Source organism: Haplochromis burtoni, unplaced genomic scaffold (assembly GCF_018398535.1).
Source record: "Haplochromis burtoni strain Fernald_Lab_line unplaced genomic scaffold, NCSU_Asbu1 Contig_18, whole genome shotgun sequence".
NCBI lineage: Eukaryota > Metazoa > Chordata > Actinopteri > Cichliformes > Cichlidae > Haplochromis > Haplochromis burtoni.
In genome coordinates, this window is record NW_024582379.1 from 3,041,514 (window position 1) to 3,055,763 (window position 14,250).

The following is a 14,250-nucleotide window of genomic DNA, read 5'->3' on the forward strand; positions in this document are numbered from 1 at the left end:
GGGCATAAACAGGCAATAAGAGTGACATAATAAATACACAAAATATACAGTATATACACAGTTTTAAAATTACACAGTTTTAAAATTAAAGTGACTGAAAGATTGCAAAAGATTGCATAAAAATGTGAGGAGCTAAAGCGTTTTTAACACAATCCCTTAATTTCAGGGGATTCAAAGTAATTGACAAATTAAATAACAGAAAAATAAATGTCCATTTCTAATACTTGGTTAAAAAAAAAAACTTTACTTACAATGACAGCCTAGTTCTTGAACTCATGGACATCACCAGATGCTGGGCTTCCTCCTTTTTAATGCCCTGTCAGGCCTTTATTGCAGCGGCTTTCAGTTGCTGTTTGTTTGTGGGCCTTTCTGTTCAAAGTTTGTCTTCAACAAGTGAAATGTATGCTCAACTGGGATAAGATCAGTGCTGACTTAGGCATTTAAGAATATTCCAATTCTGACAAATTGCAAACTCCCCTAAGCTTTAGCTCCTCACATTTTTATGCAATCTTTTGCAATCTTTCAGTCACTTTAATTTTAAAACTGTGTAATTTTAAAACTGTGTATATACTGTATATTTTGTGTATTTATTATGTCACTCTTATTGCCTGTTTATGCCCTGTCCTTATCTTCAACGTCATGCTGCTCTGTTGTATCTTAATTGCCCCCTGGGGATAAATAGTCTTTCTGATTTTCCATTCAACCCACTGAATTAAAGCTGAAAATCTGCACTTTAATTGCATCTGAGTTGTTTCATGAACAACTCAGCTTTGTCTCAGTCTTGCACTTTGGGTCCTCACTCTGCTTGCCACACATAGTTTATTATGACAGAACATTGCAAACAGTAACCTGGACCCAGCTGACTTGATGAGGGCTCAGCAGTGAGTGAATGGTTCTTTTCTAAAAGAAAAGAAGAGGTGGGAGGCTTTAAGCGCCCCAGATAAATAATTCCTATATTATGGGATTTGCTTGTGTATTTGAGGACGTTGAAGATGCCAAACGCCTGCAGCAGCGTAGGTTCCCCTTCCCCATCATCTGGTAATGAGAGTGGGCAGTCTCTTCTTCACACCAGCTGCTCACTTGCCGGTCTTATCATGTCTGCTCTCCTCTACTACTGCCAACTGTATCCTGCTCTAAGCAAAAGGTTCTCTCAGCGGGAGAAGACTGGGTGTAAGGCTAAGTTCTGCGGCTTCACCCTGGTACAGTCTATCCTCTTGGTCCTGGGAATTCCAGAGTCTGCGCTAGACAGCTCCGCCGGCTCGATGATTTCCAGCACTCCTGCCTCAGCCACGCCAGACTGCTCGTTGGATTATCTGCTCCCCTGCTCATCGAAGGTTCCTATCCAGTGTTTGTCAAAGAGTCACTGCTTCAGCACTCCAGTCCCCTTTTTCCCAAAGGAAGCAACAATAAACTTTCTTGTTGTGTTCCAGACTCAGCAGATAATTAAATTTCCTGTTTTGTTTTAGAGTTGTTAAAAACGAATCCTTTTTGTTATGTTTCTGAGACAAGAACTGTGTTTTCTGTTCCTGAGTCGGCATTCCCTGGCTTGGCCTGTATATTTCTGACAGTTCAATCAAGAACTCTGTACACCATGCTTCTGAGCTTGACAATTTAAGAGTTCTTTGTTTCTCGCAGTCTGTACGTTTTAAAAACTGTTACATCACCCCCGGAGACTCAGTGTTGTTTGTGTTTGTGTCTCCAAAGAGTGTTGCATCACCTGTTGCCAACCCAGAGTCTACTCTCCCACCTGCTCCAGTTAAGGGTTTTCAGGGAATAATGTTAAATGTTGAGTTTACATGACATATCATCCAGTCTGTGATTAAAGTGCTGGTTGGGTTGTCTTACATTTTGAGAAAAGCCAGTTAATTGTAATCATAGATTTAAAAAAAAGAAAAGACAGAAAGAAAAGCTTTGTTGAGGCTGTAATTATATGGTAATTATAATTATTTCACCTGAAGGGCCAGGTGTAAGGGCCAGGTGTAAGGGCCAGGTGGATGATAACAACAAAACTTGCTTTTGAGTTTTCCAACTAGGGCGGACCAGTCTAAGAGTGAGGCTTTCAAAAAAAAATGAAACTCAGTGTCTATGGTTGATTAATAAACAGGAGTGGAAGCTACTCCTGCTCAGCTTGTTTTTTATTAAGTATGATTTGGGGTTTTTGATTTATTAAAACATAGTCACCCTGTTGTAACCAAGTTTCTGTAAGGCAAAATAAATCACTACACTACTTACTAGCAGGGACTGAGAAGAGAGAGGCCTAATAGCATATATTTTCATTGCTATACAGATGATACCCAGCTCTACTGACATATACATACATATATATCAATGAAGCCAGATAGCACACCAACTAGCTAAACTGCAGGAATGTCTTAAAGACATAAAGACCTGGATGACTAAACTCTCTGAAGAGCCTTCAGTTGATCCAAAATGCTGCAGCAAGAGTACTGACAGGAACTAGAAAGAGAGCATATTTCTATATTTATTGCCCTCTCCTTTCTCTGTTTAATCTGTAATCAAATTTAAAATCCTGTTCCTCACATACAAGGTGTTGAATAATCATTCCCCATCTTAATGACCCTATTGTACCGTATCACCCCAGACAAGCTCTTCATTCTCAGACTGCTTCTTTACTTGTGGTTCATAGAGCATTTAAAAGTAGAATGGGAGGCACAGCCTTCTTCAGCTTTCAGGCCCCTCTTCTGTAGAACCAGCTCTCAGTTTGGATTCAGGACACAGACGCCGTCTCTGCTGTTAAGATTACACTTAAACTTTGATAAAGTGTATGGTTAGGGCTGGATGAGGTGACGCTGAACCCCCCCATAATTACACTGCCATAGGTGTTGGCTTCTAGGGGATTCCTATGATGCATTGAGTGTTTCTCACATTTCTCAATCACTAGGTGTTCATACACCTCTCTGCATTTGATTATTAGTTAGTAAACAATGAATAAATATTACCTACTCTGTTATTAGTAATTATGCCACAAACATCAAAGACAAATTCTTACATGTTTGAAACAGAATCATGTAAGGATTTGTTTTAGAATAATCTCCAGTTGGACCTAACAACATAAAAAAAACTAAAGACCATGAGTTATTGATATTTTTTTTTACCTGTCCCAGTTTCTCCAGTAATGTACAGCATTCATTTTTTGATCATTTATCAAACATAAAAGTTAATTTCTAAATTTCTCACCCTTTTATTCTACTTAAAAATAAAAAAACAGTGGTTTATATTTTAAAACACTCACCAAAAAACCTGATCTCATGGAAATTCATATTAATTTGGTTTTATATATTTTTTCTCATTAATGCAGTTGTACTGTGTATTTTTCCAGCACATGTATTTGTTTCTGTTTTGTGTGCAGTCAGTCAGGTTGAGTCATTTTATTACTTAATTTACAGTCCCTATTCCCGTAGCAACATTTCTACGCAGTTTGTTATGCTTGGAGAGTTAAGTGGCTTCACAATAAAAAGACAATCCTCTGAAAATGGTTGGGTACAAGGCCTGGATTGAAAATGAGTGAAAAAGCAACCAGTGTCCAAAGAAATCTTTAAAAGACGTTGAGAAATCCTCAAGAGCTTTAAGTGGCTCCTTGGAAGCAAAATATAAACAAATCAGGGTGGATTAAGACAGTAATAAATAGAAAACACTGGTTATTGTAAGTACTGTTACTTTCCCAGCATCCCCTTAATCTTAAGCATGTTATGACCCACCCATATCACATAAAATGAATTGCTGTGATGTGTTAGAAAAACTTTTTAAGACACAAAACTAGATTATTTAAAGAACATTTGAAACACATTTACTCTTCCCGGCTCATCTCTCTGCAGGACCTTTCAGAAGACCACGTGTATTACAACCCAGCCTCTAATACAGAAAATACACACTGTGTTTTATATAAGTCGTTTCTGCCAGTCAGGAGAAGACAAACTAAAGGATTCTGATTATGCTACTTTGACCTCAGACCTTTTGCTAAATTGATGTAAACAGTGTCCACTTGAACCACATATTCAGTTTATGTTCAAACAATCACATCAATATGAGTTGTTGTTTTTTTTAAAAAGTTACATTATTCAAAACATATGTACTTTTATCCAGCATCAGCCCATCAAAATGATGCCTCCTCTTCCAGAGATGTACAGATTAATAAACACTGAGACAAACTCAGCAACTGGATATTTACAATGTTCCAATATGTGAGACCTTTGCCTTTAAATAAATTACATGTTCAGAGCAATATCCATGCAAGCTTGAGGGCTAGCAATGAATTGGGAGTCCTGTATGATCAGGAGAGTGGTGACAACAGCCAAGTTTGGCACTACATGGAATCCATCCCACGTGAGAACGAGGAGGAAAAGCCGAGGCCCATTCCTCTCTGAGTGTGCGTCTGAGAGCGAGCCATCTCATACTGAACATCGAGGTTCCTAAACATCTCCTCCTGCTTCTGAAGTGTCTTCATCCCATCATCATTCACTGGTTTGGCAGCTTCCACATCATCATCACCCTGCAGAGGCAAAACATTTGGTTTAAATTTGACAAGTTGTAGCTTAACAAAAAAAAGAAAGAAAAAAAAAGTTGCAAGTTATGGATTTGGTACAAAAAGCTGATAAAAATAACAGCTCTACTTACTTTAATACCCATCAGTTTGCGAAATTTAACATTTTGGTCCTTGTTTCCAAAGTTAAGCTTCTCCCACAACTCGGCTGTTTGGGACTTCTCCTTAGAAAAGAAAAGAAAAACAAACCCCAAAACAAAGTCAAAAGAAAACATGATAAATATGGCATCTTTTCAAAAGTTAAAGAAGAAGAAAATAAATAAATAAACCAGCTCTTACCCCATCCTTCTTTCCCTGCCATAGCATTTTCCTCTTCTTCTCCTGCTCTGCAAACTTCATGGGGTTTACAGCGGATGGGTTATAGTAGCTGGGAACAGCAATACCAGTCTCTGCCAGCGTCTTTGCTTGTAGGGCTGCCATCTGTGCTGCCATGGCGATCTGAGGTGTGACCTGCGTCCCAGAGGCCAGGAGAGCCGCGACGTTGAGGGCGGGGTTTGAGACAGCTGCTGCAGCAGCTGCTGCTGGCAGGAAAAAAACCAAAACAAAAAGAAAAGAAAAGAAAAAAAAACCAAAACAAAACACAGACCATCCTGATGAACTGAATCTTGACTCGTATGTATAGTTGTAGGGTCTACCTTACAATATAAATCGTCTTGAGGCGACTGTTGTTGTGATTTGGCACTATATAAATAAAATTGAATAAAATTGATTCAGGCGCTAAAGTTTCTACTTTGTGCACAGTTAGCACTTCTCACCTGCAGCGATCTCCTGTTGTTGCTGCTGCTGTTTCTCAAACATTTCCTTCTCCTTCTGCTCCTGCAGTTTCTTTGCTCTCTCCAGCCTGGAAAGAAGAGTGGAGACCATTTTGGGTTAAATGAACAAAAGATCTTGACCTACACGTAAACCATAATGGTAAAAAGACACCAGGATACTTTTCCAACTTAGAGCCATACTGTAGACCACTAGGGGGAGTGTTGATGCTACCAAAAAGGCCAGTGTGTTTAACCAGTGGCTCCATTTGACTAACAAATAATAGATTCCCAGTTTAATCTCAGGAGGAGACACAATTCGCTTTAGGGTTGCATCAGGAACTTAAGGAGCTGGTCTCACTTAATGAATTTAATCCTATTTACAGATTTTTTAAATTTTATTTAATTTAATAACTGTACAGTACACTCTTTATAGTAACCATTGTCCTTTATGTAAATATGTAAGAAAAATTGTGTATGTTTCTGTTCTGTGTCCTGTTTGTTGTATATGTGTCTTTCTGGCTGCTGTTACAACCAAATTTCCCATTGTGGGACAATTAAAGGATTATTCTATTCTATTCTATTCTAGATAATGTAACTACCTTTGAGTTTCTGCATATCAAACTCCATCATGACCCAGCAAGATTTAAACTCCATTTAATGTCTTCCTGCACATCTGATAGTGATCTGATGAAGCTAAAGCTTCTCTAAGCTCACTTTCTGCTACCAAAGTTAGCGCCTTTTGTTGGAACCATGAATGCTGAAACCAGCCATCATCATTTTAGACTTTTATGAACAACATTAGTAAAAAGTGCAACATGAATGAGAAGCTTGACTGTAACCACAAACTGCGATATTAAACTTGCACCTGAGATTCAGTAACAAAAGCCTTACTTATTGGGCTGCGCTTTAAATCTATTTTTTTTTTTTAAATCACAGGTTTAAAGCCAAACATCAAAGGTCTACATTTCCCGTCAGCTGTTTTCTTACCTTCTTGCTAGGGCCTCTTGAGCATCCATGGCTGTGTTTCGGCCTCGGAAGGCGGGTGGACTAGGAGTCCTGCTTCGGCTCTTCCTGCGCACCTTTTCAGTCCTTTTCTTATGCTCCCTGGAGATAGAAAACAAACCAAAAACCAAGTCAGCCAACTAACATACTCTTAACCCTTTAAGACTTAGAACCAAGTCTGCCAGAGCTTATCTTTATATTTTTACATGCTGGAGAATTTCAAGTTGCTATACATCAATACAACCATTATAGCCCAAATCTTAATAATATGTATGCAATAAGTGCATATTAACTGCATAAATTGCAAAAAAAAGTGCAATAAACTACAATTTTTTTTTAATTTATATATATTTTTTTAAATAAACATTTCTAGTTAGAGAAATTTAAGAGGTTTATCCCTCAAAAATATAAATACAAAAAGTTGCAGAAAATAGTTTCCCACCACAGGAAATTTATTTTGAGTATCTTCATAGTTTTATTTTTGAAATACACCAATTTTTACATACTGCAGGAAAAACGTAAATATATATTATAATGCAAATTTGCAAAAAAAACAAAAACAAAACTATTTCCAGCAGTGCAATTTGAGTTCTAAGCATCCCGGAAACTATACAGAAAAGCATAAAGTTAAACATGACTTTTAAAAACACCAGTTTTATGCAAAGCTATATGTGGATGGAAACTGTGACCTAGAGCAAGCTGATGGCATAAGATGTAAGTACAACTCCTCCGTTTCATATGCAAAAAAAAAAAATTCTTGCGCTAGCAGTTCTACAGGGATTTAAAAATAGTTACGCAAGGGTTAATGACATGTAAAATCTAAGACAAAAGTTCAAAAGCACTTCATTGGCATAAGAAACGGCGCGATTTCAGCTGAGCCCACCTGCTCTTACTGCGACTTCTGCTATGGTGACGATGTTTGGTCCTTGAACCCGAGCGAGACCTGGCCTTCTTCTTCTTGTCTCGGCTGCGTGATCTTGATCGCCGCTTGTCCCTACTTCTGCTGTGATGCCGTCTGAAAGCAACATTAATGACATGAAACAAATGCAGGCATTTCTGTATTTCTTGGCACATTTTTCTCCTCAAAGTTTGATAAATGACTCCAGTCATCCAGAAGCTACAGCTAGCAATTCTAATCAATTTGCATTTTTCTTTGTCATAAGTATGGAGACCTGCTGCCGTCTTACTTTACTGAGCAGACTGACCTCTCTCTGGAGTGTGACCTGGACAGGCTCCGGCCCTTTGAAGACTTCCTGTCCTTGCGCCTGGAACGTTCCTCTCCGTTCTCTGCCGAAAGTCTCTCTTGGTCTTGCGGCTCATCTGTTTTTCTGTTTGATTTTGATGGCTTCTCAGAGTCCCTCTTTCGTGCCTGTTTTAAGAAGAAGTTGTCTCTTTCAGGAAAATAGTGCAACAAAAAGAGTTAGTACCATGGCTTAGACCATAAGGTATGTAATAAAATTGACAAGCTGAATAAAACCTTGTCATTTCAAACCCACTTCCATAAAAATTACAGAATGTCATTCTTAGAGAACTTAGAGAAGTGTAAGTGTGGGCAAACAGGGACCAGCAAGTTGTCATTTTATTCAATAAGCTAGGAGGAGGAAACACTTTAAGGAGATTTTTTTCCCCCCAATTTGATGACAAAAACTGAGCGCAAACCAAATTAGTTTGTGCCCGCTGAAAGGCTGATGTAGGTTCGGGCATCCAACTTACTCCTTACACCCACACATTTGATCGTGTTTCGATTCAATTTCAGTTTAATTAGATTAATTATGCCCATCCCCAGCTGCAAGAGATGCAACAGTTAATCCAACTTTCTACTCATAATGTGTGACAAAGAGGAGTTTGAATGGCAGATAGTTACCTGTCCCAGTAGTAGGCATATTATTTTGCTATGTCAGCAGGGTCTTCTGTTCAGTCTCTTCGTGCATTAGCACGCTGAGTATGATTTATTGTAGAAATGTTATCATGTGATCTCCACACAGGATTTAACAAAAAATAAAAAGGAGAAAAACTAGTCTTCACCATTTACAATGGTTACAAACAATGACAGATCACCAAGGACAAAAGCTTCCTTTGAGAAATCAGAGCACAACGAGGGTAAAAAAAGAAAAGAAAAGAAAAAAAAAGACCCTTTCCACGTGAGCAAGCCCATCGCCATTTATTTCACTTCTTAATTTCACTTCTTATTTCACTATTATAATTTATTTAACCTAAGAAAACATACTCACCTTGACTTACAACTAACAAGGAATATAACTTAGGGTCCTTAAAATCACATCAAATGCGTTTCTAACTATAGAAACAAAGATATTAATTACCTCTTTGCTCCTGCTGCGACTGCGTCTGTACTTTCTGTCACCTGTAAAAGCAGAGCATATTTCAGATTAAATGTGTTAGTCTGACAAGATGATCAAACCAGATGAAGCCAGTGTGTAAAGTAGACCAGATTTCACATGTGTGATTAACTCTTAGCAAATTTGGTAATGTTGAGACTAAATTGCCCACCACTACTAGGGATCATCAGAAACTTTAGTTTATTGTTTTTGTTTTGTGCTTCCAATCTTTTTTTGTCTAGGTTACCTCTAAACTGGGAATGTAACAAAATTTTGAATTATAGCTCGAACATATGTGACATTTTTTTGTACCATTTGTGAACTGAATACTAACGTTTTCGGTCCCTGGAGCGTGACCTTGACCGTGAATGGTGGTGTTTGGAGCTTCTGGGGGACTTTGATGACTCCATATGTCTTTTTCTGTGATGAACTGGGGAGCCAGATCTGGTCAAGTCAACAGAGTCGTTGTCACTCACCTGAAACAAACATGCAAAATCACAACAGGAACTAATTAGTGAAGTTCTTTGGAGTTAAGTAAATTTTATACATCTAAAGAACTGTTATCTACTATAACTCATGGCCTATGAGTAAAACTGATCAGGGGTTTGTTGAGTAGTAAAATGCATGTGGTTTTGGCTTTTCACTAAAGTAAAAAACAAAACAGTAGAACTGTAATACAATAAAAGCACTTGATTACATAGGTAACTACCCTCAAAAGCCTATTTGGTGCCATTAAAAACCCCTTAAAGTACAGCCCGGATTTTCTGTGATACTCAAAACATGCACAGGATGATCTGGACAGACAAATAGAGCTTCTGTCTAATGTATTAACGCCAATAAATACATTAGACATTGATTACGCATGTAAGCAACACCAGTGTGCATAAAGTTGCCTTAATTAACAAAGATTTCCCTGTTATTCTGAAGGTTTTCGATAATCAAAATATGTATGTCGCAGACATTAATGCAGTTGCAGTAAGGAGGAAATGTAAGGCTGTGTAGTCCACAGGCACAACGTTATTTTTATTTTATGCTTTTTATTTTAAGTATTGCTCAGCATTTATTAACATACTGTAGTACCTATTTAATATCCTTCAATACTAATGCCTTTTATTGTGTGGCTCACGTAGACTAAAACACAGCCGTTTTCAAAGTGCAGTCATTTCAGCAGATGAGACATACCATGGGTCACTGCAGTGTTAATTCATAGTTAGCCATATCAGTCATTTGTGCTACTGTGTTGCTGTTGTATTGGATTAAACGTGTGGATTCTAGTGATCACATTAAATGAATAGCTCGAAACCCATCACATAATCTACGGCAGCCAAATCACTCCGTTTTCGTTCTTTATGCCTTCACCGCAGTGATATTTGGAGTAATTTTATCGTTAGCTCGACCGCTAAGCTAACACACGCTAGGCGCCATTTTTAAGAGAAAAATATCATGAATACAACCGAAAACTTCCACTAAAATTACGAAGTGGCTATCAAACCCATGTACGTACGACATTAAAATAACACGACAATACTTACCGACATTATATTGAAGTATAATATTTGTGCCTAAATTCGATTTTCTTGCTGCCTTTGTGAACGAAGACGAAAAGGTAGAGAGGTAGCTTACTGCTGAGGCCCTTTGACTAGCTCAGCTTATCTGATCTGGGTTGCCAGTTGTAGCCTCTTGACGCCCTGATTCAGGTAAATGCCAAACTTAAGAAACGAAATACTACTACTACTACTACTACTACTACTACTACTACTACTACTACTAATAATAATAATAATAATAATAATAATAATAATAATAATAATAATAATAATATACTTTGACTGCAATACAAAAACAAATAGTATAATACTGTAAGACATAATTACTTTTATATAGTCATTGGTTATACACCCAGTAAACATTTATTACAAAAACATATAGTCATAATCTTATATTCCTTTTTCTCTTATTCTTTTTTAACTTGTTGCATTTATTTATTTTGTTGTTATGATCTTTAAAAAATACACGTTTTTTGTAAAAATGTAAACATGGCCATATGAGTCCTAAAGTTTAAGCATTGCGTCAAATGCGGCCATAAATCACCAAACCTGGCAACACAAAAGACTCGCCGGATATTCCTGCAATGCCCCGCCTCTATATTTGTTTGATTTTATCCTCGATTTAGCCTTTCAGGCGTCTCTTAATCTCAGATCAAATTATCTTAAATATTTAAATGAGCCATATTGGATCATAGACACATTGCATTGAACATTTTATAATAGATTACTGAGTGTCGCGTGGGATGCTACTGCTAAACTTACAGAAAGCTCTGGATTTTTACCTTTTACTGTAATGATATTGCATCTGACAGGCAAAACTCTGGGAACAATCACCACAAACAACTCAATCCTAACAACCTGCATCAACCCGCCAAATTCTAAAGCTAAACACGGTGGCGTTATGTCGGCTCTCTCTGCTATAACTGTTTAAGTATTACAGTAAACTGGTGAGTTCCTGTCGGTTATATCTTCTTAATAAAAAAGTCATTCCATTATTTGCCTTATATTTTATTGTTATTTGTAAATCTCTGCTAAATAGCTAGCATTGGTATTATAACCCGATTAATGACAGCTAGCTGCTAGGCAAGTTAAGATATCCTCTCCTATATCAGCTCCTGAATATGGCGCTGTGGAGCGAAGTCGAACTTCTGACCAACGAAGATACAAATACAGTCCGCTTCGATGGTGTGTCCCGGGAGGAAAACAGCAGTGGCCTGTATCAGGTGGACACGTTGGTCAAAGTCTCCAGTGCTAATGAGGTGACTGATGTAAATATTTACCACACACTCATGCCAAGGGGTTTGTGGCAAAGACTCCTGGGCCTGTATTAGTGTTTTAAGCATGGTTTAGTAAACCTGGGTTTTTACAGGTGCAGGCAGATCCTAATCTCACGTCCTCGAGCGGCTCAAACTGGAGTTTTATTGTTGCTGACAGGACAGTCATCCTCTTTGATCAGAGCTATCAGAGCATCCTCCTGCTCCTTAACTTTGGTAAGCATCATTTGTGTGGCTGCATAAAAAGTCAGCCATAAAAATCTCTTTGAAAATCGTTTTGAGGCATCTGTAAAGTATAAATAAATATACATTTAAAAAAAAAAAGTATAAATAAACAAAGGTTTTCTTTTCCAGAAACTGATGTGGATGCCATTGACGTGTGCCTGAAGGGAAAGTTTCTGGTAGTTTGTGAAAGAAATGGAAACCTTCATTTGATCTACGTTCCGCAAAAGAGGATCCTCCTAACCCGGGTGTGTGTGGTTGTTTTCATCTTTAAGGCCTTAACTCTTATCCTATCTAATCTTATCTAGTCTCATGCATGTCTGAATAATAAAGCTAAAGTATACAGGACAGTAGCAGTAGTAAAAACTAAACCCTGGTGATGCATTTAGTGTTACATCATTAACATGTTGTGTATCCTCTGAAATTGAAGGCTTTGGTTGAGAAACCAAATGGAGATAAGAAAACCTACTGCTATCTCATCATGGATGAAGACAAGGCATCCTCAGGTGATATGAGAAGAGTGATATATATATATATAAATGGATGTAGAAGCAGTGCTCTAGCTGCCATGTCAGGTTTATGTTTGCTTGTTTGTTTTTGGGGTTTTTTTTTCATGTTGTGTGTTTATTATTGGCAGGAATGTACCACATGTTCCTTCTCATTAAGGATGGTTTTTTCCACATTACAAACCTTTCCTTGGCAAAGATTGAGTCAGGTATAAAAACTTGTGTGCCCCACATCTGCTAAGTTTTTTTTTTGTTTGTTTGTTTGTTTGTTTGTTTTTCAAAGCCATTGTTTGATTTCTGTCCTTTGTCATTCCAGCTATTGATAAAATGGATGTCGGAGCTCTAAAGGAGGTAAGTTAAGGTCAAAAACTCTTTTTATGCACAAGCAAATTTTTTTTTCTTTCAGCAACGCAGAAATAGTCACGCATTTCTCTGTTTCAGCTCCAGTCTTTGATCAAGATAGATTTTTACTCCACCAAGGATTACCATGAGGAGGGTTGTAGCACAGCAGTGATGTTCAGTCTGGGCCATGAAGTCCACCTGATGATTGGGGTCAGTGTCTATCAGGGTCAAGTTTCATTAATTTGACTTCCAGCTACAATTCTGAGATAAGTGTTACATGATAAAGGAAGCATATTGAAAGAATTTTAAGAAATGATTGTAACACCTTATAGTGTTTCAGATATGTTTTAGTCATTCTGTCCTGCTGTCTGTATTTCATTTTACTTTTGGTCTCATACCAGCAAAAGTTACACTTTTTAATGGTAAATGACTCAAAATCTTTTCCAAATACTGCAAGTTTAAAACCATTTTTAATGGCAAGTTTACAGTGGACATTTTATTAGGTACACCTTGCTAGGACTGGGTTAGACCCCTATTGCTGTCAGAGCTGCTTGAATTCTTTGCGGTACAGATTCAACAAGGTGCTGGAAACATTCCTCAGAGATCTGAGCTATAGTGACATAATAACATCACACAGTTGCTGAAAATTTGTCAGCTGCATATGCATGATGTGACTTTCCACCGCATATCAAAGGTGCTCAATAGAACTGAGCTCTGGTGAATTGGAGGCCATGTGCGTACACTGAACTCATTGATCCTCATTTAGTAATATGTGCGTGGAAGCATTGTTGTGCTGCACAAAAGAACATTCACATAGGCCATGACTGTGTATATGTCTTTAAATCAGAGTCATTCTAAATCAGTTGCCTCGTGCTCACAGTTTTGTCAGTGCATTTTAAATATTTGATAGTCCTCATATAACATAAAGCAAGCGTTTCATTATATCATGTACAACAATATTTTCATCTTGACAGGGGGATAAAGAAAATGTTTTGACTCACTGGAGGATGGACCCTCATCAAGCTAAGATGTGCTTTGCTCAGACCGTCGACAGGAGCTTAATTCCGGGTAAGTGCTCTTAGTTCCCAAGTTGTTTTGTTTTTTTTGGAAGTAGGGCTGCAACGATTCATTGAGTAACTAGAATAATTAGATTCTGCTTCAATGCTTCATTTAGCACACGGCTCTGTAGGCTGCTGTTGTAATAAACGATGTAAACCTGAACATTTCACCCACATTTGTGACTAAAAACAGACCTGCAAATAGAAACTTATTTCGGAGCAGCGTGTGAATAAAAAGTGACAACATTAAGTTCACACAGTCCCCAGTTTGAAACAGAAACACTGATAACACAGCAGCAGTGATGACGGGCCACCACAGTTTAATGTGGCGCCGGAGTCTGTTTATACACCGTGAAGAGCAAAGCTGTTTTTGTCTCTTTGCAGGTGTAAGGAAGATGGTGGTGGTGGATAACCTTTTGTACATCCTCGACACTGAGGTGAGATCCTGCTTTGTAAAACAGTTCGAACTTTTAGAGCAATCAGAATTTGAGTTTGAAATCTATCCTTGTGTCTCAGGATGTTCTGAGTCTTTGGGATCTGCACTTTCTTGTCATGATTCACTGTTGGCCAGAACTCGCCGTTCACGACTTTCAGCTCACTGCAGAATGTGGCTCTGCCTCCATGGTGGCGTACGTATCACTGTTTTACAA

General features: G+C 38.0%; 2 protein-coding genes across 4 annotated transcripts in view; one reads left to right on the forward strand and one right to left on the reverse strand.

The window, feature by feature from the left end:
- Positions 1–3,276: 3,276 nt before the first annotated feature.
- Positions 3,277–10,331, reverse strand: rsrc2 (arginine/serine-rich coiled-coil 2). 2 transcript variants are annotated; one of them, XM_005916270.3, is made up of 10 exons: positions 10,184–10,331; positions 8,986–9,127; positions 8,637–8,677; positions 7,521–7,684; positions 7,199–7,330; positions 6,301–6,417; positions 5,317–5,402; positions 4,841–5,076; positions 4,636–4,725; positions 3,277–4,510 (listed from the first exon to the last, which is right to left on the reverse strand). In XM_005916270.3, exons 1-10 carry the CDS (start codon positions 10,187–10,189, stop codon positions 4,325–4,327), a joined length of 1,200 nt encoding a protein of 399 aa, XP_005916332.1. In that variant the 5' UTR covers positions 10,190–10,331; the 3' UTR covers positions 3,277–4,324. The 2 variants fall into 2 exon arrangements, with proteins under 2 accessions (XP_005916332.1, XP_005916331.1); XM_005916269.3 differs by having other exon boundaries at positions 4,841–5,079.
- A 497-nt stretch (positions 10,332–10,828) lies between these two features.
- Positions 10,829–14,250, forward strand: part of kntc1 (kinetochore associated 1) — a 31,506-nt gene continuing 28,084 nt past the window's right edge. The window contains exons 1-11 of one of the 2 annotated variants that reach the window (XM_005916272.3): positions 10,829–11,145; positions 11,311–11,457; positions 11,568–11,688; positions 11,827–11,942; positions 12,125–12,200; positions 12,332–12,409; positions 12,517–12,551; positions 12,642–12,752; positions 13,517–13,610; positions 13,985–14,037; positions 14,117–14,229. In XM_005916272.3, coding sequence (XP_005916334.1) covers positions 11,320–11,457; positions 11,568–11,688; positions 11,827–11,942; positions 12,125–12,200; positions 12,332–12,409; positions 12,517–12,551; positions 12,642–12,752; positions 13,517–13,610; positions 13,985–14,037; positions 14,117–14,229 — 935 coding nt within the window. In that variant the 5' untranslated portion in view covers positions 10,829–11,145; positions 11,311–11,319. The remainder of the gene's footprint in view (positions 11,146–11,310; positions 11,458–11,567; positions 11,689–11,826; positions 11,943–12,124; positions 12,201–12,331; positions 12,410–12,516; positions 12,552–12,641; positions 12,753–13,516; positions 13,611–13,984; positions 14,038–14,116; positions 14,230–14,250) is intronic. The other variant, XM_005916271.3, reaches the window with a different exon arrangement.